The 27,016-nt window shown below is 38.7% G+C and overlaps 1 protein-coding gene across 2 annotated transcripts in view; it reads right to left on the bottom strand.

Moving 5' to 3' along the window:
- The window catches only part of pdcd6ip (programmed cell death 6 interacting protein), a 52,484-nt gene that overhangs the window by 18,006 nt on the left and 7,462 nt on the right, over window positions 1-27,016 (bottom strand). Inside the window, exons 2-10 of one of the 2 annotated variants that reach the window (XM_057827933.1) lie at window positions 23,917-23,971; window positions 18,460-18,529; window positions 18,093-18,220; window positions 12,760-12,913; window positions 12,364-12,464; window positions 5,976-6,107; window positions 5,688-5,910; window positions 4,130-4,253; window positions 3,877-4,054 (exon numbers count right to left, since the gene is read on the bottom strand). In XM_057827933.1, coding sequence (XP_057683916.1) covers window positions 3,877-4,054; window positions 4,130-4,253; window positions 5,688-5,910; window positions 5,976-6,107; window positions 12,364-12,464; window positions 12,760-12,913; window positions 18,093-18,220; window positions 18,460-18,529; window positions 23,917-23,971 — 1,165 coding nt within the window. The remainder of the gene's footprint in view (window positions 1-3,876; window positions 4,055-4,129; window positions 4,254-5,687; window positions 5,911-5,975; window positions 6,108-12,363; window positions 12,465-12,759; window positions 12,914-18,092; window positions 18,221-18,459; window positions 18,530-23,916; window positions 23,972-27,016) is intronic. The other variant, XM_057827934.1, reaches the window with a different exon arrangement.

Below are 27,016 nucleotides of genomic sequence, written 5' to 3'. Positions count from 1 at the left end.
TTTTGAACTACCAATGTGCTATGCTTGTGCTGTTTCACCAGTCAGTAAAATGACATTTCTGTATCTGTACACGAGCTCAGTTTTCTTGTATGCTTCTATTTATTGGTGCTAAAATTAGGGTGCGCGTTATACACGGGTACAATAATTTTCCCTAGATTTTACAAGTAAATTTGGGGTGCGCGTTATACACGGGTGCGCCTTATATTCAGGAAATTACGGTAGTTTGTGGCGGCCAGGACGGTATAATTAATTGAAAATAATTTCATTTTTAGTAAACAGACTAAAACTAGACGGAATTAGTCTCGAGTTTTCATCAACAAAAACCTAAACAACACTAATAAGTATTTTTGTCCAAAAGACTAAGACGAAAATTCAAATGGCTGCCAAAAACATTGATTTTGAGTCACTTTCTATTTATTTGGGAAATTCTCAAGTCAATTCCATTTCAGTAACCCAAACCTAACAGGAAGTCACCTGTAAATGCACCAAAATCAACTGGAAGTGACTCATAAATACCCCAAAAGGAAAAAGAAGTTACCGAAAATTGACAGGGAATGATGTGAAATGCCCCAAAATGAACTCATTGCCTGGCATTGGCTGCCACTGATGGCCATAGACAATTATATTGAATAAAAAGAGAAAGCATTCTTCATTATTCCTTTGTTACCGTTCAAAAGTGTGCTTTTGTTGATTCTCCCAAACTTTGTCACAACGCTTTATAACCATTTATGCCTGGTGAAGCAATGGTCCCACGTTTCATCACGACGGTGTGACATTGCCTTCACATGCCATGGCATTGCTTTCTCATGAAATTTCATAACGACTCCTCGAGATGTTTCCCAACAACGCTTTGTCCGAACAGGCAGAATTTTACAGGTAAAATATTGTGAAAAACGTCAAATCCACGTAAAAATGCTTTGGTATCTCGGTAAAAAATTATTCCGTTTTGGTGGTGGTGGTGATGTCACTGCGCTACTACCGTCATATTGCGAGTCGAGCGTATACTGAGCTACCAAAGAACAGTGACGTTGTTTTCGTCATCGATGACTGTAACGAAAATATTTCAGCGCCGAACAATTTCTTTGTGGCGACGTGATGATGATCAGCTAAAAACGTGTCTTGGGAGACTAAAATCCTCACATTCAAGGCCATCCATAACCTCGCCCCTCCATACCTGTCCGACTTCATTCACGTTACTACTCCCTCCTGTGCCCTAAGATCCTCCTCCTCCATACAACTGTCTGTCCCCCCCCAGCACCATGGGGACAGCCGCTCGGCTCCCCGGCTTTGGAATTCACTCCCACCGGACCTCAGGAACACAGGTTCCCTCCCACTTTTTCAATCAAAACTCAAAACTCACCTGTTCAGACAAGCCTATCCACAATAATCACTAAGTTCTGGTCTTTTTAACTCATTCCACTCCCAGACATTTTCACCGGAGCAAGGCCCTTCGCTCCCGGCCGTATTACTGGATTTTGACTGATTTTGCAAGGCCCACAAAAAATTCTGTTTTATTGCTATATAAACATGGAAATCAGCATAAGAAAATAGCTTAGTTTGAGCAATTTTCCAATTTCTGATGAAAAAACGGAGAAAATTAGTTTTTTTTAAACGCACACATTTCAAACATAACTTTGACTTTAATTCAGCTATTTTTCGCTTTTGTGACATCCCAAACATCTGAATAATGTTTTCGTTCTACAAAATAACATAAACAACAAGACAAATAGAGCTTTTGATCGCAAAGTAACAATTTCTTTACACATAACCAGGGGTGCACATAAGTGGTCCGCATGCGCGCATGCGTACTGGACGTAGACAAACGCGCTGGCCCTCAACGGCTTCCATACGCTTTTGCGTACCGATGGCTGACCACTGTATTTGCGGCGGACACGAGAAAATAACTTCTCAAAATGTCGAAAAGGCAGGCCACACTGAGTAATTACTTCCGTGTTCCCCCACCCCTGTCAAAATACAGACAGACGACAGAGACGTCACCAGAGCTACCGAAAAAAAGGACTTTTGCTGAAAAGTGGCTACAGGAGGTACCATGGCTAGAAGCAAATGATGCTCGCACGGAAATGCGGTACAAAATGTGCCGTGAGAATCCCAATGTCGCCGATAAGAGCAGCGCATTTTATGTAGGGTCAAAGAATTTCAGCCATCCAAACTTTGAAAAGCACGAAAAAAACAGAGCATGTGGCAATTAAGCAAACTATCGATGTCAAACAGGACCCCACTCGCCCTATGGACAAGTGGCGGAATAGGGCGGAATAAAGGTAATGAACAGCGACATGCACTGACAAACGTGTTTTTGCTCGCATTTTACAAAGCTAAACATGCACGTTCAATGAGGTCTTATGAGGAGGACATCCCACTTTTAAAAAGGCTTGGAGCTAATGTGAGAGCCGCATAATGCCCTTTATTTTGAATTGGTGCTTTTATGTTTATTTCTTTACATTTCACTTCAAAGTAATGCCAATTTTGTTGTGCCAGTTGATGTTAATCAAGCATTTATTGTTAATATAATTAATTAAAGTTAATTGGCTCTGAGTAAAGCTTGTCATAAATTTATCGCATCAGGCGGGTCGGCTCTCAAGCTCAATGAGGACCAAGTCACATCTCCAGGTCCTCCTCTGAGATCCTGGGCGAAAAAATTATGTGCACCCCTGCACATAACTAAACTATTGAACGGTTGAACTATTTGCACACATAACAACGGGGAAGGCCCTCGGCTGCTCCTGGTTCAAGGAGGTGGCTCCCAGTAATCTGATGAGTCTGGATCAAGATCGGTCTCACATTTTTCATCATCTTCATCGTTGGTTTCAACCTCGGGCTTAGGAGTAACGCAACGTGAGCTCTGGAGAACGCGTGTGGAACCTCAGGCTGTTGTGGCTGTCACCGTCTGTCTCATCAAGATAAAAAAATTTTTTATCCTTCTTTGAAGAAGGTTTTGTTTTCTTTTTAAAACACTCCTCCAGTGTCGTTTGCCTTTTTTCCCCCCCAATCGATCTCCACATTTTTCTCAAATTGTCACGCGTCTTCACAAGAACCCTCCAACTTCCGTTTCCTGACTATTTTTCTTCACTTCCTTTCTTGGCCTGAGATGAGTTCTTACAAAATGCACTCCTGCCCTCCAGTGGCAAGTTTTATTGCTTTAAAATGAGTTTTGAGCATTGTGCATTGCAGTTTAGGTGTACCAGAACCTAGAGATGCCTCTTGTCAAAAAAAAAAAAAAAAAAGGTAAAAGATGTATAAATACGTTTTTGGGACACTGAAACAATTAAAAATAGAACGTATTTATAAATTTTTGGGAGCAAATGCGTTAACTGCCCTTATATCACTTTTAGTATTTAAAATTGCCTCAAACGTTCTATACTTAAATTTTCTCACTTGTAATATGTTTGAATGTTTTAGATGATTGTACGGCGACCTTGAGTGCCAGAAAGGCGCCTTCAAATAAAATGCATTATTATTATTATTATTATTATTATTATTATTATTATTATTAAAATACAACGAGCTGTATGCTAGACTTTATCTGATGAGACAAGACAAAATTGTTTCTGTATTATGTTCACAATGCGTGACATTTTCTTATTGTAAGAGTAGCACGTCAGCCTGCATTGTTGCAGTGTGTTGTATTAGCTCAGCAGTCAGCAAGTTCAACTGCTACGTAACCGTCATACGTTTTACAATCATTTGCTTTAACACAACAGTTTAAGTGTAGTTCTTTTTAACAGTAATTTGTTTTTCTGACAGTCAACTTTTTCCCCCATTATGCTACAATTCTGGCAACCACAGCTCCTATTTTTGAAACCATTCCCCCCTCCTACAGTGTTAGTTGAGCATTCCCCTTAGTAGTACATGTTTCACCTCATCTAGAATCTCCCTGTTGCGAGTAAGAAGCTCAGGCAAGTCCTTGATGAGCTGCTCGATGCTCTGCAGCCCCCCCTGCTGCACGATGGAGCGCGACTTCTCGGCGATGGACTGCGGGATGGAGTCCCCGGAGAGGTCCTCCAAAGCGGCTGGAAGGTTGAGAGACGCCAGCACCCTTGCGGAGCATAGTCCATCAAAGAGAAGATTGATTCAGGAAGCGCGACGGGTTGCCGATGACGAGATAAGTTACCCGTTGCAGAGGTTGGTGGCCTCGCGCATGGTTCCCACCAGTCTGTTGACTGTCTCTGATTTGCGCTGGCTGTACACAGTCATGGATTGCTGCACCGCCATGGGAACCATCTTCTCAAACACATCTAAAGAAAGCGCAATGAGCGTTAACACGTTCAGACATAGTGGGTGTCTAGTCATAGGTTAGCATTAGTCTAACTTATTCACTGCCAGCCCAGGTTAAAGAGATGTGGTGTGGTAGTTAGCTAAAGAGGGAAATTGATAGTGAAAACATCTATTGACAGTTTAACTGGGAGGGGCTGGAAGCGATCATTCGATCGTAAAAATGGATTGGATGCTTATTACTATCAAAGGCAGCTAAAGGGTTAAGCTATTTAAGGTCTTAAGAGATTTATTAAAACAAAAAACAAATGAAATTCCTAGAGGAAAGTACACAAGGGCCACATTTTTTGAATTAATGTCTTCATTCTATTTCTCAATTTTATTACGTTTTAATCCCCCCCCCCAAAAGTTTTAATTTTTAAAATTAATTTTGGGGCCACACAGATGTCTTTATTCCATTTCTCAATTTTGTTAGGTTTATTTTTTTCCCCCACCCCAAAATTAAAATTTTTCAAAATTAATTTTCGGGCCACACAGATGTCTTTATTATTTTTCCTCAATTTTATTACAGTTTGTTTCAATTCATTTTTACAAAAGTTTTAATTTTTTAAATTAATTTTTGGGCAACATTAATGTCTTCATTCTTTTCTTCAATTTTATTATAATTTGTTATAATCTTATTTTTAACCTTTTAATTTTTTTTTGTTAATTTTGGGCCACATATATTTGAATTATCAATAATGTCTATTCTTTTTCTCAATTTTATTTCAATTTGTTTTCATTTTTTTCCCCGACATTTAAATTTTTTAAAATTAATTTTCGGGCCACACTAATGTCCTTCTTTTTCCTCAATTTGTTTTTAGTTTTAATTTTTAGAAATTAATTTTGGCCCACACTTATTTGAATAAATGTATTTTTCTCAATTTTATTACAATTTGTTTCAATTTATTTTTTTCAAAAGTTTGAATTTTTAAATACATTTTTGGGCCACGTTAATATCTTTATTGTTTTTGTAAATTTTATTACAATTTGTTTTAATTTTATTTTCAAAGTTTTAATTTTTTAAAATTAATTTTGGGCCACATCTATTTGAATACTCGGTAATGTCTTTATTCTTTTTCTCAATTTGATTACAATTTTTGGCTTTTTTATGAGTATTTTAATTCTTTTATTTTATTGTTATTGAAATATTTCTTACCCCAAAATGGATTATTAATCCATTTCATTTAAGAGCATTTTTTTATTGCCCATTGCAAAATTAATGCGGGCAATTGAATGTAAAATGGGTGCCACAAAATATTGTCCCGTGGGTTGAAATTGGCCCGCAGGCTGTAAGTTTGAGACCCCTGTCCTATATGGATGTAATAAAAACATTTTTTTGTACATGAAAGGGTGAAATGGAAAAAAGGCCAGCAAAATAGCTGCTTTTTTTTTGCCATTTTGTGCTTGTGTCGTACCTGCGAACTTCTGGCTAAGCGGCGGCGAGATTGCGGTGGCTTTAACGAGCACCGCCTTGCCGATGGGCTCCAGGTCCTTCACCTCAGGCACGCGGTCGTGGTAAATGAAGTCGTTGTCTTTCTTGGCGGCGACGAGCGATCGGTTGATCTTGTCCGTCAGGTCCTTGACGCTCACGTATTCGTCGTAGCGGGACGCCACCGTCTTCACCAGCTCGGCCGCGTGCTAAAACCGATGCGGCGTGTCAGGCTTTACCAAAAAGTGCAGACAATGATGGCGCGCGGAGCTACCTGCAGGCGGGCGATCTCCTCGCCAAAGCGCTTTTTCTGCTTGGCAAGGACACTCTGGTGGAGCTCGGCGTTGGCCTGCATGATGCAGTGCTTGGCCGCCAGCACCGGTAGCACTTCCTGAAAGTAAAAATACTGACCAGGGAGAAGGCAACCACAGAGCAGGACGCACACAAACACACATACATGCACGGTACCAAGGCAGCCCGACGACAACAACGACGACAAAAGCAGCCAAGGGGGGTGCAAAATAAAAATACCAAAAACAGTGGGAAGGGGAAAACAAAAACACCGCCACCACCACGAAGGGATGCAGAAAGAAAAGGAAGACAACGAGAGAGAAAACAGAACAGGCTGTGAGTGTTCAACCTTCAGCAGGAAGCACCAAAACTTCACCCAAAAGTTACCCAAAATACTCACATGCACAACCCGTGTGCCTTAAGAGTGCTTATTTATTGAACGATATGCATCAGAATTGTGGTTGTAACACATGTTTCTAATAGGATTGTGACAATATATCAAAAAGGTGATATACTGCGATACTTTGTAGCCCAAAGGGTTATCGATACACTCACAACAAGAAACGATTAATCGTTTTAAAAAGGTGTCACTGTTTAAAAAATAAGGATCCAACAGGTTCCTACCAAAATTTTCATTAAAATAATGTTTACGTTAGCTCACTGGCTGACATTGACGGCGCTATATTCCAAATTCATTTTGACTGGATTGGACGTTGAGTGTCGTCCATCGCACTGAAACTAGAGCATTCACAGCCAGTGTTTTAGGCATTTTCGGGTCACTTTTTGTTCATTTTTGGCCATTTAAAGGTTACTTCCTGTTGATTTTGAGGCACTTCCTATTTCTCTGAGGACATTCTTGAGTCACTTCCTTTTCAGTAACCCAAAATCAACAGGAAGTGACCTGTAAATGCCACAAAACAATCAGGCAATGGCGTGAAATTGCCCTCTTTGCCTGACATTTACAGGTCCCTTCCTGTTCATTTTAGAGCATTTAAACGTTACTTCTTGTTGATTTGGAGGCACTCCCTATTAATTTGTGGACATTCTTGAGTCACTTCCTTTTCAGTAACCCAAAATCAACAGGAGATGCCCTTTAAATGCCACATAATCAACTGGAAGTGACCCGTAAATGCCCTAAAAGTAGAGGTCGGCCGATATATGGACTTTTTTTCCAACATCAGCCGATTAACAAGAAAAATAAGCTGTTAAAAAACGGTTGTTGATCAGGGATCTGTGTGGGCAACTGTGGCCGGCACTGACTGACAGTAGGACCACGGAAGGACCCTGCAAAAGATTGAAGGCAAGCTGCTACAGACAGCTTTAGGCTTGCCTGTTTTGTAAATATTTTAAGATTTTTTTTTTATCTTGCATGAGAGAATATGCAATGTTGCTTTAGCCTTTTAAGGGGTGATCCTTACACTTTAAATGTAGCTTGTAGCATTCGAGTTAGCATTAGCATGATGAGCATCTTCTTAAACCCTCACTTGTTTACATCTCGTCATGACGTCCTGATGGGTTTAATCATTTGAAAATGTACATGAGTGTTTAAACATTTTAAAAAAGTGCTGCCTTCGTTGGTTTCACTAGACCGAATTAAGTACAGTGGTACCTCTACATACGAAGTTAATTCGTTCCAGGACCTTGTTTGTAAGTCGAAATGGTCGTGCAGTTGCACGTCGAGCAGGATTTTCCCATAAGAATACATTATAATTCCATTAATTCATTCCACAGCCCGAAAACCTACACTAAATCCTTGATAAATACTTCTGATACGATTACAAATGGCAATTACACATAGCAAAACAAATAAAATACAAAAATCGGCATAATAATACAGTTAATAATTCCTGTAATAATGAACGAACCGGGTTCTAATGTGGCGGGTGTTTTGCGTGCTGTACCTGAACGCACCGCGTGGCTGACGTGAGAGTAAGGTAGGTACGACAAGAGACTTTACTTTCTCTTTTAATGTTCTGTTGTTGGCGTCAACTGCAGCGGACGGTAGGCATGTTGTGTTGCTAAAGGTCTGTAATAAATGATTTAAAACCGACAAAGCTGGCAATTTCTTCAGCGATGTTACCACAATAATAACTGTCACCTTAATTTATAAAGACTGACGAACGGATGTCGTCGGAGGACCGTCAAGATCGTAGAAATTCTAAGGTCGTATTGTCTAGCCAGTTCGCGGACGCGCACACCACGCTCATATTTTTCTATCATTTCCATCTCCATTTCAATGGGAAGCGTCACCTTTTCCCTTGTTTTTCACCACCTGCACTAACCTTCTCGGAACCCATGTTGATTTCTAACACAAGAAAATATGTCGCGGGAAAACAAACTGTGGCGCCGTCATAAATCACAGTATTTTGAGCATGTCGTCGGATGTAGAAACAAATGGCAAGTCAAATTTTACGTCGGATGTCAAAAAGATCGTGCGTCGAAGTGATTGTATGTCTAGGTACCACTGTAAATTGCCTCACATATCAGCTTGCAAAATTGGCTTTGGATATCGGCAATCAGCTGAAAATGTTTTTGGACATTGGTATCTGCATCCGGATTTGAAAATTCCATATATGTCGCCCTCTACCTAAAAGGAAAAGGAAATGACCAAAAATCAACAGGAAATGACATGAAATGCCCCAAAACGAACTCGTAGCCTGGCATTGGCTCCCACTATCGGCCGCAGACGTCCAATCCGTTTGAAGTGCCTTCACTTCCCTTCAAATGGATTGGATGTCTACTAGTGATCAATTTATTCCAATTCACAGCAGAAGTATGAAAATAGCTTTCCCGTTAATTAATTGTTTTGTCGAATGATTTCCTGACCCATGTAATGATAATTGTTCTATTGCCATATCATGAGATCATCATTACCATGAGCCTTGCATCACAAATCGTATTGTATCGTGAGCTACTCAGAGCTTCCCACCCCAAGTTTTTAACATTTTTATTTTCAGGTAAGCACAACAAAATACCCACAAGAAAAAACACATTGAAAGTTGTGGCCTTGTCATGGACCATCCCCCCCCAAACTCAACTCAAATGTGATAATGTGGGAAACTATGGAAACAATGCCTGATGATGCCACTGACTGGGATAGACCAATCAGAGAAGAGGGGAAGGGTGGCAGTCCCACAACCACAGTATGATCGTTAACATTAAAGCCAGTGACAGAGCAAAGAACCCAGAGAATGAAACATTTTTCCCCCACACATACATTCACCGTCTCCGATCAGTAATAGGGAAAATCATAACACTAAAAAAAAGGTGAACTATTTTATTATTATTTTGATGAATCAATTATATCAAATTGAAAAGATGAAATTGCATTATTCTCTAATTAATGTGTGATTACACTGGTCTACAAAATATCTGCTCCAGAGATGGTAAATAGATAAATCGTACTTGCTGTGGTGAAATGGATTAGAAAAGAAAATATTTTAGTGCTGGTTGGCTAAGGTATTAAAGATATTTATACATTGGAGTAATTTACTTAATACATACACACACATATACATATATATATACATACATATATACATATATATATACACACATATATATATACATACACATACATACATACATACATACACACATACATATATACATACATATATACACATACATACATATATATGCACATACATATATATACATTTATATATGTATATAAATATATATATACATAAATCAAAAATATATTATAATTGTAGATCTTTAGAATATATACTGTGTATATATATATATTTAAATATTATAATTGATGATATAACACACATACACCGCATTACAATATCTAATATTACTTATTTATATTCAATATGAATTATTATTAATAATTATATTCTTAATTTCTATAACAATCCAACATGGTTACACATTTACATAATATGAGTTTTAGTTGCTATATTTGACATGAGATAGATATTACAGTGCGTGCCACCGCTTATGTAATGAATGCATCTTGTCCACTTCCAAAACAGCAGGATTTATGCAATATTCTGCAACGATTATTTGATTAACTCGAGTAATTCGATTGGGGGAAAAAAAGCTTCAAATCACATTTTGGTGCATCGAGGATTCTTTTAATCACAGTGGCGTTGTAATGTTTTTTTTTTTTAAAGTGTTTGCATTTACTTTTATTGATTTGGGTGAATACACCGCCCTCTAGTGGCAACAGTCAATATGACATAACTCATCTAACATGACTGGATCAAGCTGCTCCCTGTTAAGACCAACATAAGGTAAGTTTTGTTTTAACCGATATGATTGTTCATGCATTCGTAATTTAGAGGTACATTTTTATATTATTTATATATATAGATATTAGAGGAGTGCGAAATTTTCGATTCTTAGATTATTCGTGATTCAGCCACGGAAGATTCGAGAACGATTCACAAACATCTAAATTCCGATCATTGAATTATACCAGGTAAAGCGGAAATAAAACACATTTAGCGCGGTCTTCGGGACACAATGAGGAACGGATCGAGGATAAATATCATGTTCAACTCATGCCGCTAGATAAAAAAAAAAAAACTGACTGCGGCCGACAGCTGCTACAAACAGCGCCCAGTTGCTAGTTGCTACAAACATGGCAACATACGGCTCTGGTAGATATCACATTGATGTAGAACTAGATGCGAAATGACAGACTTGCCGGCGCTGGCAAACAGCCGCCATCTTAAAGCAGTAGACTTCTCTAGAAGGCTCCATTGTAGCGAACCTAATTACTTTTTATCTAAAATACCCCTAAATAGATTAAAGTCGGATGTTGCCTATCTTTAAATGATGATACAGTTTTAAAACTTTGACATGTCGAAAGTAGACGGAAGGGAAATTATGGAATAACGGGAGCAACTTTAACAAATTTAATGGTTGATTCACAACATTAAATTATTTGAACGTAGTTTAAAGCTACTGATACAGAATGGGGACTTTTGCTATGCACGTAAGCCAATTGTTCTTTTGTTGTACTTCGATCCTCATTTATTCATTTTTTATACCGTGGGAGGCTAAGTTCAGGTAGTTAAATTTATTTTTAAATGAATATATAGCTCTTGTGAAATGACAGTGCAATCCAGCATAGTTTGCAAAAAAACTGATGAATTTTATTTAGTAGTCGCATTTAATACCCTTTTGAAAGTGCAATCTTAGCAAGCCTTTTTTTTTTTTTTTTTTTTTACATCTCCTAAAATTTATTCTGCAATGCATTAAATGTTTCTAATCTGATTACTCGTTTAATTAATTAACAGATTAATCAATTACTTACATAACGATAGCTGCAGCCCAAATGCAATACATTGAAAACAGTGTATTATTTCAAAGCTCTTGCCTACATGATTATACTGTCTTATGAAATGGTACATTTTTTTAGGTGGATATGTTTACCCAGAAATAACTATTTCCATTCTATTGAATACCTATTTTCCCCAAATTTGCTTGTATTTTAACATCCAGATACTGTATCTAAAAAACTGATACTTTTGACCTCTTTTTTTTCAGGACGTATTTTGCTTGTAGACCAGAGTTATTTTTCAAATTACAATGTAAATGATTAGGGAAAAATTATATACTATTTAAAATATTAGATTAAAAAAGATGCTTTCACTCCATATAGTAGATAATATGACAATACAGGATTTTTTTTTTTAACCTTATCAATTTTTAGGTTAAAAAAAACAAAAAACAAAAAGCTCAAAAATGTATTATCGATGGAATTAAACTCAGGGTTCCAACAAGGGAAATTGAAAATGACTTTTAAAGACTGTTTATAGTCCACTTAGAATAGAATCCAATCATTCCAGGCCAACCTTACAAAAAAATAAACTTTTTGAATGTCAGAAGATTGCAACAATTTCATGCAATGCATCAATTTAAAATTCAAGGAATTTAAATCCTAACAGATGAAATTGATCACTGTCATGAAACACTTTCTCAAGAACCCTGATAATATAAAATGAAATTTTACAAATCTAATTGTCCAACAAAAACATTTTTGGAGTTTAATTACTAATTACTAATTAGATTACTGTGGTCTTTTTTTCTGTAATAGGAGGACCTAGCCTTTTAATTCAAATAGCGCCTCATTAATTCTCATGAGGATAAGCATTACAGAAAGATGAATAGATGAATACAGAGCCTTGTCATTTGATGAATGGAGTAAATAGTCTTTTCATTTTAACAAATGAGATTAAAGAGGTTTTTCAATGAAACAAATCAAATGAACATGCCCTTTTGTTATTTTTTTTCCTATCGTCGATTACCATCAAAAGCCAGGCTACGACGATGACAAGAAAAAAAGTTTAATGCGAACAATAATTACCTGTGTGTGTCATTAGTGGTCAGGTTGATCATGTTCAACATACCTTAGGCAGGTTGTCTTTGTACTGACACTGCTTGAAGGCATCACCGTAGAACTCTGCCGCCTGATTTGACAGCTTGGCTATGACGGCGTCCTTCATTCTGTCTGCGCATGACAACAACCAGAGTTTCAGTATTCGCTCCCTTAATTGATGCCTTCCCCATCTGTACTTGAGTACATAAACAACCCAGCCACCATCTTGTGGAAACATGCTAATGCACCACTCCGGAGACAGAACTGGGCCACAAGCTGGATCCAAACTGTTTATCGTGATGACAAAAGACCCCCAGTGGCTAATTAAAAACGCCGCATGCGTCCCAAAAATATGCTACTTAGCATAAATGCTGGGCTGGCGGTTTTGGAAGCGAGTAGCGGTAATTTGTCAAGTAGTTTGGTATACCTGTAGTCGCTTTGAGGAAGAAGACTTCCTGGGCCTGCGCCAGCATAATCATGCTCAGGGTGCCCACAGTTTCTGGGGCGATGTCCATGGTGGGCTCGCGGTTGAGAGCCGACAGGACCGTGTCTTTGATGTGGCTGAAGGCGCCGCTGGCCAGCTGCAGAAACCAAATTATGTTAAGAAATGTTAGAATTAGGGATGTGAGAATATACATTCGTATGGAAAAGTATCTGAACATTTTGGAATTTCTCACATTTCTGCATAAAATCACCATCAAATGTTATCCGATCTTTGTCAAAATTACACGGATGTAAAAATAGTGTCTGCGTTAACTAAAACAACCCAAACATTTATAGGTTTTCATATGTTTATGAGGATAGCATGTAAATAATGACAGAAAGGGGAAAAATAAGTAAGTGAAACCTCTCCCTAAGGAGATTGAAAGCAATTGAAACCAATTTTTACCAAACAATTTAAATCACTGATGAGTGGTTGAAAGCTGCCCTGCTCACTATAAAACACACACCTGGTAAAAATTGTCTTAATGAGAAGCATTGTCTGATAGGCATCATGGCTCGGTCAAAAGAGCTGTCTGAAGATCTATGATCAAGGATTGTTGATTTGCATAAAGCTGGGAAAGGATACAAAACCATCTCTAAAAGTCTGGATGTTCATCAATCCACAGTCAGAGAAGTTGTCTACAAATGGAGAGTTTGGCCCTGTTGCTTCTCTCCAAAGGAGTGGCCGTCCACCAAAGATGATGCCAAGAGTTCAGCGCAGAATACTCAGAGAGGTAAAAAAGAACCATAGAGTGTCTGCTAAAGACTTACAGAAATCACTGGCTGGCAGAGTCCAATATCTCTGTGCACAAATCCACTATATGTAAAACTATGGCCAAGAATGGTGTTCATGGCAGGACTCCATGGAGGAAGCCACTGCTGTTTAAAAAAAAAAAAAATGTTGCTCGTTTATGTTCGCAAAAAGGCACTTGGGCACTCCACAGGCAAAATATTTTGTGGACTGATGAAACCAAAGTTGAATTGTCTGGGAGTAATGCACAACGTCATGTGTGGAGGAAAAATGAAACAGCTCACCAACATCAACACCTCATCCCCACCTTGAGCATGGTGGAGGGAGCATCATGATTTGGGACTGTTTTGCTAACTCAGGGCCTGGACAAATTTCAATCATTAATGGAAGAATGAATTCAAAAGTTTGTCAGGATGTTTTGCAGGAAAACCTGAGGCTGTCTGTCAGACAGTTGAAGCTAAAAACAGGATGGAGGCTGCAACAAGACAATGATCCAAAACACAGAGAAGTAAATCAACTTCAGAATGGTTTTAGAGCAGGCATGTCCAAAGTCCGGCCCGGGGGCCAAATGCGGCCCTTGGTCAAATTTCATCCGGCCCCCAGCCTCTGTCATAAAATCAATAATATCTGGCCCGCACAGACTTAAAAAATTGGTCAGCAGTAGTGCTACCAGCATATAAAGTAGCTTACACACTAAATCCTGCTCCTCATTTACCCACTAAAAGGCAACAGTACTTTAAGCAACATTACCCCGTGTGACCATTTACTCCCAATTTTCTAAAATGGCGACAATCAACAAAAAAGAAGGTTGACTGCGACGGCCGATGATAGGTGGAAATTGGACTATTTCTTCACTAAAATATGCAACAACTGTGTCTACCTTATTTGCAAAGGGACTGTTTTTTTAAAGAGTTCAATGTGTGGCGATATTACCAAACAAGACACATTGACCTGTACGACAAGATTGAGATTGAGAAATTGAAGCAACTTGAAGGTAGATTAATTTCACGGCAGTATTTCGCAAGAGCCCGAGAGTCAAAAGAGAACGCCACAAAGGCTAGTTGCGAGATTGTTGAAATTATTTTTAAAAAATAAATAAAAATAAGGCAAATGTGACACACAAAATGGCTTGCTAAAATTTGCATAAATATATTGTTCTACGTAAAGGACGTCAGCCATTGTCGGCCCCCCACATTTTTACCACATCAAATCTGGCCCCCTTTGCAAAAAGTTTGGACACCCCTGTTTTAGAGGAATAAAATACACGTTCTGGAGTGGCCAAGTCAAAGTCCAGACTTGAACCCCATTGAGATGCTGTGGCATGACAAAGACAGTGATTCCTGCCAGACATCCCAGGAATCAGAATGAACTACCGCAGTTTTGTGGAGAAAATTGGGCCAAGATAAGTCATGATCGATGTGCCAGACTGATCTGCAGCTACAGGAAGCGTCTGGTTGAAGACATTGCTGCCAAAGGGGGGCCACAAAATATTAAATGTGATGGTTCACTTACTTATTTTCCCCCTTCTGTCATTGTTTGCAGACTATCCTCATTTAAATGTGAAAACATAAATGTTTGGGTGGTTTTAGTTAAAGCAGACAGTTTTTACATCTGTGTGATTTTGACAAAGATCAAATCACATTTGATAGTGATTTTATGCAGCAATGTGAGAAAATCCAAAAGGTTCAGATACTTTTTCATACCACTATATCGTCAAGGTGATATATCGTGGTAACTTGTAGTCCAAAACGTTATTGATATGCTCCTACCAAGAATCTACATATCGTTTTAAAAAGGTGTCACTGTTTAAAAAATAAGGAACCAGTAGGTTCCTACCAAAATTTTCATTAAAAAAGTGTCTACGTTATGTCAATGGCTGATATTGACGGCCCTACACATCCAACTTATTTTAAAGTGATTGGATGTTTAGTGCCGTCAATGGCACTGAAAGCAGAGCATTCACAGTAGGCCTGAACGATATTGGGAAAAACTATTGCTGCGATTTTTTTTGGGTTTGCGATATATTGCGATATTATATTGCGATATTAAAAAAAAAAAAATTATATATTTTTTCAAGATATTTTCACAAGATGACTTAAATAGCTGTTTGGAAAGACTTTAGATCACCACAGTGTACAGTCATCCCTCGTTTTTCGCGGTTAATGGGGACCAGAACCCGCCGCGATAAGTGAAAAACCGCAAAGTAGCCCACCCCCCTATTTAATTTCTTTTTTTTTGTGTGTGTTTTTTGTGCCCAATGTATTTATTCAGATTTAGCATTGGAAAGAGATACAGACAGGTTGACCCAAAAAAAAGTTTACACTCAATTGACTGCTTGTTTAAAAGCCATTGAAACATATCTAAATAGGTTGTCATGCTTAAGTGATTCATTAAGGTCACTCAATGCAGCTGGTAATCTCTCGTCTCTACAATTCGTGTGCTTCTGCTGAAAATGAAGAAAACTTTAGCTGTACCTGAATTGCTGCGTGCCGGTCTGACACCTACTGAGATTGCAGCAAATCTGAGAATATCCAGATGTGCAGTCTACAAAGTTAAAAAGAAGCTGAAAGATATTGGAACAGCCTCACGAAAACCTGGGTCTGGAAGTGCCGATCTGTGCGGACCAAAAAGTTGATTGACAAGGTGATATGTGGCCACCCCAAAGTCCAGATCTCAATCCCCTGGATTATAGCATATGGGCAACTGTGGAGGACAGTGCCTGTAAGAAGCCACAAACTTCTGTGGCAGCCTTGGAGAGGTCCATTGTTAGATCTTGGGAAAAGATGACAGCATCCTACATAAAGAAGCGTTCCGCAGGCGCCTGGAGGCTGTTGTGACACTTAAGGGAGGACACATTGAAAAATAGAGTGTACTGTACATGTTCTTTACAATAATGTATAATTTGTGATTCAATTCTAATTCTAGGCTGAATAAACATGGCATTTAAGTTGTATTATGGCAGTGTAAACTTTTTTTGGGGTCACCGTGTATAAGACATGTCCCCCCCCCCACAAAGTGATTTAAAAAATGTATATAAATAAATGGTTTTTAAGCACTTCAAATTTCATAATTATGATAAGTTTTAAACATAACTGTACAACCAAATCATTTTTGAACAAGAATAAAGTACTGTAGCAGATAAATGCTTGGCTTTATTAAATGCTTCTGTTAATCTACTTTAGCTGTGACCGCTGAAGTGACATGTAGAAATTTCAAACTCCTCATGATCCCTTCTGGCATTTAAATGTCTCCAACGTCCCCACAGTACACACATTCATTCCAGCGCAGCTTCCTTGCAACTGTTTAACAAGTTAAACGATGATTGACAGATGCCCGTGTGAAGTCTGCTTCTTTGGCCAGATCAAAGCCATTGTTGTGCCGCAGTGACTGAGAGGATCAAAAGGCTGGGAGAGGGAGGGTAGGAGGCTGTGCGCAGACCAGAAAGTGAGGCGTATGTGGATCAAAAAAAAAGAAAAACTATCGCACGTGCTTGCGATGGGACTATTGCGCACACGCACATCGCGATGGCGATGTTTAAACGATATATCGTTCAGGCTTAATTCACAGCCAGTCTTTTGTGGACATTTACAGACCACTTTCTGTTCATTTTAGGGCATTTAAAGGTCACCACGCATAGAAAGACTTGTAGTTCTTAAAGATAAACGCTATTGTTAGTTAAGATAATTTGATATTAAAACCCCTCTTGATGTTTTCGTTTATATACAACTTGTAAAATCAGTTTAACTAGTAGGTCGCCATTGTTGTTGACGTCGCAGTGCGGTGACGTCACTGGGTTATGCTGCCGGGCTTCAAGAGTATGACTGTGACATAAACATGTCATCTGTTCAGCCCTTTCAATTTGAACCCGAGAGGAACATTAATGAGCATGACAGCACTGTCGATATTTCACAAAACAAGCAGCAAAAGCAAAATGAAGAGGCAAGACGGGATGAGATGAGACGAGAGTTGGACAAAACCGGTGTTCTGCCAAAATGTGCTACACCGGCGAAACGTCCCACAAGAGGCAAATTTGACACCCAAAGTACTAGCCATGCACTTTCAGCTTGTTTTGTTTAGATACAGACAGCACATACTAAAGACGCCTTAAGAAAATACTTAAACGTAGTAATACCAAATAAAGGTGGTTTAAATACGCTACGTGACTAATGTGGTCAGCAGATAAACAATCTGCTTTAAAGCTACCACAAGAAAACACAATGCTGAAAAATATGAGAAGGAAACATGCAAAAAATATTTTGAGGCAATGAAAAGGTAATAAAAGACAATAAAAACACAAACAGTAAGCACTCGCCGTTTTTAACCGATATGCGCATGTGTTGGACGTCTCGCCGCGTAGAAGGAATTGCAGAACACGGTCTACTAGTTTTGTAGAATATCCCACAATGACCAATGTATCGATAACTGTTGTATCGCCATATCGTGAGCCTTAAATCACAAATTGTATCTTGAGGTACCCATAGGTTACCATCTCTAGTTATTACAGTAAAGAACTAGCGATAAGTCACCTGATAGAATTTGGCGGCGTTTTTCAGGCCCTCGTCATTTTCCAGATTCTGCTCGGAGGCAATCTGGCTAGCGAGCGCCGCCGCATTGAACAGCACGCATGTCTTCTCGTATCCCAAGCTGGCCAAAGCTGTCAAACACAGATGGCATGATCATCACTGACTGAATTGTACTTGAAAGAAAACAAAACGCAAAATGCAATCTGTACATGATGAAGCCTCACTAGAGGTTTGACATTATCGTGACATTTCAGTGAAAGCGCTCTTTTGTCTAACGCAATAATCCACCTGGCCCAACCTGTAAGGCCATGAGGCGTTATCAATTTACGGCGAATAAAAGACAAATGGTCATCGTGGTCAAAGCGCTTACCCAGCTTGACGGAACCGCCGAACAGCGAGCCTTTATCAAAGGCGTCTTTCCATGTGAAGGTTAAGCACAGCTGTGGAGAGAAAAGAAACACACACTATTACAGGAGGAGGTGACAAAATACCGTTATGGTAATTTGTACTTTGTATACCAAAAGGTTATGGATAAGATCCTACCAAGAAATGATATATCGTTTTCAGGTTGCTATCAAAATTTTCCACGACAATTGTGTCAATATTAACTCACATTGATGACGCTATACAGCCGATTCATTTTGACAAAGGATTAAGTCAAAATGAATTAGTTGTCTATTGCCATTATTGGCACTAAAACTTGAGCATGTAATAGTGTTCTTTTCATCAACAATGACAATAGCGAAAACAATTTCGTCAATAAACACTTTTTTTCATAACGAGACAATAACGAGCTAAAAACGTGTTTTGGGAGACCAAAACATAACGAGCCGATTGCCAGCTTTTGTCTGACGAGACGAAAATGCACAATAGTTTCCGTCACATGTTAACTATATGTGACATTTTATGTGTAGTTAGCCTGCATCATAGCAATGTTTGGTTGTGTCACTCGTGTGACGTGCTGCGCCTCCCGCTCAAAAGGCATTTTTGTGCAACTTAGGTATTTACTCTGTAATTGTTGCCAAAAGTTTACCATTACACAATGTCAGACAATCTGTCATTATTTAGATGTTGGAATTGACTACTTGTTCATATTTTATGTTGAAAAAAAGAGCAATAAATTATATTTTTGCACAGTAATATTTTCTCTTGTGTATACTTTAAAATTTTTCATAAATCTTTTAATAGAATTATCGGCTTGACATTATCGGTTATCGGTATCGGTTGAAAAATGTATTATCGTGCATCACTAGTAAGCCTGAACGATATATCGTTTAAACATCGCCATCGCAATGTGCGTGTGCGCAATAGTCCCATCGCAAGCACGTGCGATAGTTTTTCTTTTTTTGATCCACATACGCCTCACTTTCTGGTCTGTGCACAGCCTCCTACCCTCCCTCTCCCAGCCTTTTGATCCTCTCAGTCACTGCTGCACAACAATGGCTTTGATCTGGCCAAAGAAGCAGACTTCACACGGGCATCTGTCAATCATCGTTTAACTTGTTAAACAGTTGCAAGGAAGCCGCGCTGGAATGAATGTGTGTACTGTGGGGACGACATTTAAATGCCAGAAGTGATCATGAGGAGTTTGAAATTTCTACATGTCACTTCAACGGTCACAGCTAAAGTAGATAAACAGAAGCATTTAATAAAGCCAAGCATTTATCTGCTACAGTACTTTATTCTTGTTCAAAAATGATTTGGTTGGACAGTTATGTTTAAAACTTATCATAATTATGAAATTTGAAGTGCTTAAAAACCATTTATTTATATACATTTTTAAAATCACTTGGGGGGGGAGTGAGAAAAAAACATGTCTTATACACGGTGACCCAAAAAAAAGTTTACACTGCCATAATACAACTTAAATGCCATGTTTATTCAGTTTAGAATTAGAATTGAATCACAAATTATACATTATTGTAAAGAACATGCACAGTACACTCTATTTTTCAATGTGTCCCCCCTTAAGTGTCACAACAGCCTCCAGGCGCCTGCGGAACGCTTCTTTATGTAGGATGCTGTCATCTTTTCCCAAGATCTAACAATGGACCTCTCCAAGGCTGCCACAGAAGTTTGTGGCTTCTTACAGGCACTGTCCTCCACAGTTGCCCATATGCTATAATCCAGGGGATTGAGATCTGGACTCTGGGGTGGCCACATATCACCTTGTCAATCAACTTTATGGTCCGCACAGATCGGCACTTCCAGACCCAGGTTTTCGTGAGGCTGTTCCAATATCTTTCAGCTTCTTTTTAACTTTGTAGACTGCACATCTGGATATTCTCAGATTTGCTGCAATCTCAGTAGGTGTCAGACCGGCACGCAGCAATTCAGGTACAGCTAAAGTTTTCTTTATTTTCAGCAGAAGCACAGGAATTGTAGAGACGAGAGATTACCAGCTGCATTGAGTGACCTTAATGAATCACTTAAGCATGACAACCTATTTAGATATGTTTTAATGGCTTTTAAACAAGCAGTCAACTGAGTGTAAACTTTTTTTTGGGTCAACCTGTATGTATCTCTTTCCAATGCTAAATCTGAATAAATACATTGGGCACAAAAAACACACACACACAAAAAAAAATTAAATGGGGGGGTGGGCTACTTTGCGGTTTTTCACTTATCGCGGCGGGTTCTGGTCCCCATTAACCGCGAAAAACAAGGGATGACTGTACACTGTGGTGATCTAAAGTCTTTCCAAACAGCTATTTAAGTCATCTTGTGAAAATATCTTGAAAAAAATATATATAATTTTTTTTAAATATCGCAATATAATATCGCAATATATCGCTAACCCAAAAAAAATCGCAGCAATAGTTTTTCCCAATATCGTTCAGGCCTAATCACTAGTATAATTCATTGAAAATAATTCACTGTTTTCCTGCTGAGTGTGTATTATCACCAAGCTGGCGTTGTCCTTGTAGATGCTACAAAATGTGCTCGTCTGTCGATGTTCATTCGAAATAGTTCCCAAGGAGGACTTCCCAAGTTCTCTTTCTCGTCTGCGACTTGTTCAAAATGCTGCTGCTCGATTTTTAACCGTTACACCTAGAGGTGAACATTTTACCCCCGTGCTATCATCGCTACACTGGCTTCCAGTCCATTTTATAATTGATTTCAAACTTGCACTGTTTTTTTTTTTTTTTTATTATATTAATGGCCAGGCTCCTTTTTATTTATCGAAAATTTTAACCCTCCGTAACTCTGGCAGGACTCTTGGTTCTACCGGTCAGCTTCTTTTGCAAGTTCTGAGGTCGAAACTTAAACCGTGGGGAGACCGATCTTTTGCGGTTGCGGCTCCCGGGTTGTGGAATAGCCTTCCCCTTGAAATCCGCACCATTATGAATCTAGGCCTTTTTAAATCTCTGTTAAAGACGCACTTTTTTTGACTCGCATTTTCCCCAGACTAGGGTAGCCTGGTTTTATTTCTAAAAGGTTTTTAATTTGGGGGGATTTTATCGGTTTTATTGTTTGTTGTGCTGTTATGACTTTTACCGCGATGCGTTTTTTTTTGTTTTCGTTTTTTTTGTAATGTCATTGTACAATACTTTCCTGCCTTTTATTTATCATGAACCATGTTTGTCTTGATTGTAAAGCACATTGAGGACCTTTCAGGTTTTTGTAAAGGTCTATAGAAATAAATTTGATTGATTGAAACCTTTAACAACACTGCCTTAGTGGATCCTTACACATAAAAACTGTCCATTGTGTATTTGGATGGATGTAAAAAAACATCTAAGAGTTTAAAGGACACTCGCCGTCAGCATTAGCCAAATTGTAACGCAAACGCGAATGCTATGCTAATGCTACCAGTTACATTTAGTGAGTGATGATCACTCAGCAAAGACCTAAAGGCTAAAGCAACATTGCATATTCTCCCATGGCCAAGAAAACAAATCTTACCGTGTCTGCAAGCCTGCATGGAGACTGGATACGACACACTGCTGAGTCGGGAAGGGGGAAGGCGCAGCATGTCACGAGTGACACAACCAGACACAGCTACATGCAGGCTACAGATTAAATGTCACACATTGTGAAAATGTGACGGAAACGATTTTGCATTTTCTCCTCGTTCTCGTCACGCGAAAACTGGCATTCGTCTCGTTATGTTTTACTCCCTCTCAACATGTATTTAGCTCGTGATCGTCACGAAAAAAGTGTTCGTTGACGAAATATTTTCGTTATTGTCATCGTTGATGAAAACACTGCTCCTTCTAAGAGTAATTTTAATAAGCCATACTTTTTACTTTCACTTGAGTAGATTTGTAACGAAGGGACACGACTCTTTAAAGCAGGGGTCCCCAACCTATTCCACTAAGGCACACTGTGGGTGCAGGATTTCATTCTTACCAAACAAGATGACAACACTTTTTCCCCAATCTGGTGTTTTACAAGTGCAATCAGTTGATTGCAGTCAGGTGTGGCTTGTTTTAGCAGAAGCCTCATTGGTTCAACTGTCTCTGCTGGATCGGCTGGAACAAAAACCAGGACCCACAGTGTGCCTTGAGGACTGGGTTGAAAACCCCTGCTTTAAAGCAGTTTAAAAAATAGGTATTTGACAGAGAGTTGCCATCAATATGACTCGAAAGTAGTGCTGCAACGATTAATCGATTAACTTGAGTAATTCGATTAGAAAAACGATTCAAATTAAATTTTGCTGCTTCAAGTATTCGTTTTAAGTGGGGTTGTAATAATTTGTTTTGAAAGTGTTTGCATTCATTTTATTGATTTGGGTGGATACACTGCCTTCTAGTGGCGACAGTGAATATGACATAACCCATTTCAGATGGCTGAATCCAGCTGTTCCCTGACCAAATTAGGCTACATTTTTGTTTGGGCTAATGTTTTTAATGCATTCATAATTTAGTTTAAAAGGTACATTTAGCCGTTTTTTGCGGTAATATGTATTTGAACCATTTGTTAAGAGCATTGTAAAAAAATAGCATTTAAGCTAGTAGACCTTTGATGCGTAAGTTAGCCAATTTTTCTTTTGTTGTACTTAGATCCTCTTTTTTTTTTATACCGTTTGAGGCTCAGTTCTGGTAATTTAATTTTTAGTGTTCCTTATCCGATTACTCACTTACTGGTTCATCGATTAATCGACTACTGAAATAATCGATAGCTGCAGCCCTACTCGAAAGCGCAGATTTTAACCTCTCTCCCAGTTTTTACTTGGCACCGATTCACCACGGAAAACCTATGTAATATGATCCTTTTAATTTCATAGTAGAAAATGTGTTTTCTCCACTAGAGGGCACTCACGCTCTTTGGACGAATGATGCTTAATTTTTGGAGATTTTTTTGTCTCTCTCGCCAGAATTCAATAGTTCTTTTTTTGTATTTCACTGCCCTAATGTGGTTATGTAATAGGTTCTCGTACAGTATAATAATAACAGTTCATATAGAAAAAAAACTTTGCGCCGAGACAAAAAAGTACCTTTGAAAAAAATTAAAAATCTACCCAAATATTTTTTACTTGTACTTGAGTACATTTTTGAATGACTTCTTTACTTTGGTAATATTATTTTGAATTTTTGGCTACTCTACCCACCTCTGTTGATATACAAGTATTCTCATTGTATGAAGGAAACATTTTTCATAGATCATAGACTTCCTAACCTAATGTAATGTAATGATGTCTATGGACAGATTTTCCATGACAGTGTAATAAAAAAATTAACAATGTTTACTTTTTAATTTAGAAATTGCTTGTCTTTCTCTTTCCTATTTGTATCATAGAATACCGTGTACACCCCCATCTTATAGACCGCTTGTTATGTCACGTAACACAACAGCGTGTCATATCATACATATCATCAATTACCTGGTTTTCACTGAAGGGAAACTTGGGCTCCACAGCGCACAGTTGGTCGTAATATCTGCACACAAAACAAGCAAGATTGACTAAAAATCACCATGAAAGTTGCAAATCCCAATTATTTTTATCAACCCACAAACGTGTCGATTACGTCATGTGCGTTTTTGACGTGAACTTTCCCAGTGAACAAGCATTTCTAGTGTATAGGCTTGAGGCTGTATAATCAGCATGAGATAATTGGCTGAGATTTGAGTAAGTACTATAACTATGAGTCATGAGCTCAGCCTCAGACATGGAAAATTGAGTGCAGTTCACGTTCGGACACTGGTCAACGAGAGCAGAACAAACAAAAGGCCGCAGATAGACGAGTGACTGTGAGCTGAGGTGTGGTTGAGTAAAGACGACCCGAGCGTTCACAATGGTTGTCATGGCAATGTAAACAAATGCGCCACTGCCTCCCCCCTTCCCTAGCTGTTGTTGCCACAGTGACAAGAATGAGCAAAGGTCTATTTGTTTGCACCACTGCGTTATTTCACACTATGGTCCCACATTAGAGCTGAGTTATACACAAAAATGTGACACTCGACTGGGCACTTTGCGAAGAATATTGTGATGAAAGTAGCTAGGATTAAAATGCTATCATGCTAGAAATTGTTCATCTTGGCAGAAGTGGCGTAATAATCCCCTGAAACTGAGAACATACCTGTCAAATAGCGTCAGGGGAGTCCCGCGTGTCACTAGCTAACAAGTCCAACAACAATGCTTGGGTTATCTGTATGGCATGTGCAACAGGTTTGGAAAAAACAACAATACAGAATTTTTTTTTATCATCTAACACTATACTGCATCTCTATGTGGTGTGGAGGCGGCAGCACCTTTTGAAAGTGTTGCATTTAGCTTCACCAATTTGGGTGGATAAACTGCCCTTTAGCGGCAACAGTGAATATGCCATAACTCATCTAACATGGCTGATTCCAGCTGCTCCCTGTTAAGACCAACATAAGGCATGTTTTTGTTCAACCTAATATGTTTGTGTATGCATTCTTTATTTAGTTTAGAAGCATATTTAGCAATTTTTCGTGAGAATATGTGTTTGAATGATTTATTTAAGAGCATTGTTTATCTAAAAAAAAAAAAAAAAAAGCATTTTATAGCATTTAAGCTAGGGGATTTTTGGTTTGCTAGTTAGCCAGTTGTTCTTTTGTTGTATTTCGCTCATTTATTTTTTTTATATTGTTTGAGGCAAAACTCAGGTATATTCATATGTTTTTGACTCCATCAGGAATTTTATTTTGTATTCGCATTTAATACTCTTTTGAAAGTGTAAACTTAGCAAGCCAAAATAAATATCATTGCAAGCATTAAAGAGCATATGACACGAGAAAAAAAGTCTTAAATGGCATTATTATGTGAATTAGAATAATATTTTGAGACGATTCGACTATATACAACAATTTAGCAAAGCACAGATGACGAGAAATTAGTCTTTTAATCTGCCGGTTAGCCACGCCTACCATTATAGGGCTTTAGCATCCCCAACAGGTGGATGATGTCAGCGGTAGACTGGGCTCATCGGTTTTACTATTCAGCCCATTGAGGGGGAATTATTCAGAACGAGGAAAACGCGACGAAGAGAGCCGCAAAATGTCATTGTTTCAGTCTCTCTACTCCAATATTTTTACAGGATATTCTTTTTATCCAAGTATTTTTCCCCAATAGCTATATAAATGGCTTGAGAAGGACCAGTCAGCCCGTCGAGGGGGAACTATTCACAACGAGGAAAACGCTACGAAGAGAGCGACAAAATGTCATTGTTTCTGTCTCTTTACTTCAATATTTTTACAGAATATTCTTTTTATCCAAGTATTTTCCCCAATTGCTAAATAAATGGCATGGTCATGACAAATAACAGTCTTGTGCTGAATGGAATATGAAATAATAAAAATGCATTCATTCAGGATGACATGGCAAAATTACTCCATAATGGTCAAAACTGTCGACTTCACCTTTACTGTTGCACCTCCCGAACGATATTTTATGACACCTAAATCGGACATATGTCATTTCCCTTCCCCGGCTTCGGAGAATGTAAACAAACCAGAAGGCGTGACAGCTAGCCGACATGCTAACCCGAACCGAGTGATGTTTCAAAGTCTTCGAAGCGGAAAATCACACATAACTATCCTGGATTATTTGACATGACGACCCGGTTGTCGATTGTCTTTGCGGATCGGCAAACCGCCCGGCGGAGAGCAATTTACAGTTCGTTCCCCGGAGGAGGGTGGCTGCAGTTGTTGTGCAGCTAACGTGCTGCTGCTAATGAGCATTAGGAGAGCTTTTTACATGCCTATCAATGATCAAACGTAAGTAGTCCTTCATTTAAAGGAAGTTTGTAGTGTTTACTTTGTAATCGCTGTATTCGTATTTGACATAATACAAAACAAGATGTTTACTCACTTCCTCGTAAGTCCAATGGTCCCACAGTAAATATCCACGGTGAATGGGAACCTTTTGAAACTCCAAAAAGGCGCATACGCCTCTCCCTCATACAGAATGATTTTTCTGCAGCCGTTTGGCTGGCGTGATGCGAAAAATAAACGTATTAATCCGCAAAATCAGCTGAATCCTTCGTCCTCATACACAACAGTACACTGTAGCGTGAAGAGGACGTCTTCTACCGTACACGTCACAGCGCCCTCCTCCTCAATGCAAGACCGAAGCCGGAAGTCACTCATTTTCATGGCGCGGGATTAAAAAAACTAAATAAAAATAGCGATCGCTTCCACACACATCCAAGCGGCCCATATCATTCAGGGGCATAAAATACCGCGTGTATTATGATTCATAAACATGCTTTTTCGTGTTACAGGCACTTTAATGCTTGTTAATTTGTTTAACATATCCTAAAATATGCTCTGCAACACATTAAATGTTCTTAATTCGATTACTTGATTATTCGAGCTAACTGATAAATTAATCGATTACCTAATAATCTGTAGCCCAATTAGTGACCCCTCTCACCTTTAAATGTGCCAATTACCAGTTTCTAGGTGTACCGTGGTAAGAAAACGTCAAGGTTTCAAAACCGCAAAGTTTTTACATCATA

Source organism: Corythoichthys intestinalis, chromosome 22 (assembly GCF_030265065.1).
Source record: "Corythoichthys intestinalis isolate RoL2023-P3 chromosome 22, ASM3026506v1, whole genome shotgun sequence".
NCBI classification, from domain to species: domain Eukaryota; kingdom Metazoa; phylum Chordata; class Actinopteri; order Syngnathiformes; family Syngnathidae; genus Corythoichthys; species Corythoichthys intestinalis.
This window is presented reverse-complemented; position numbering and strand designations above follow the sequence as displayed.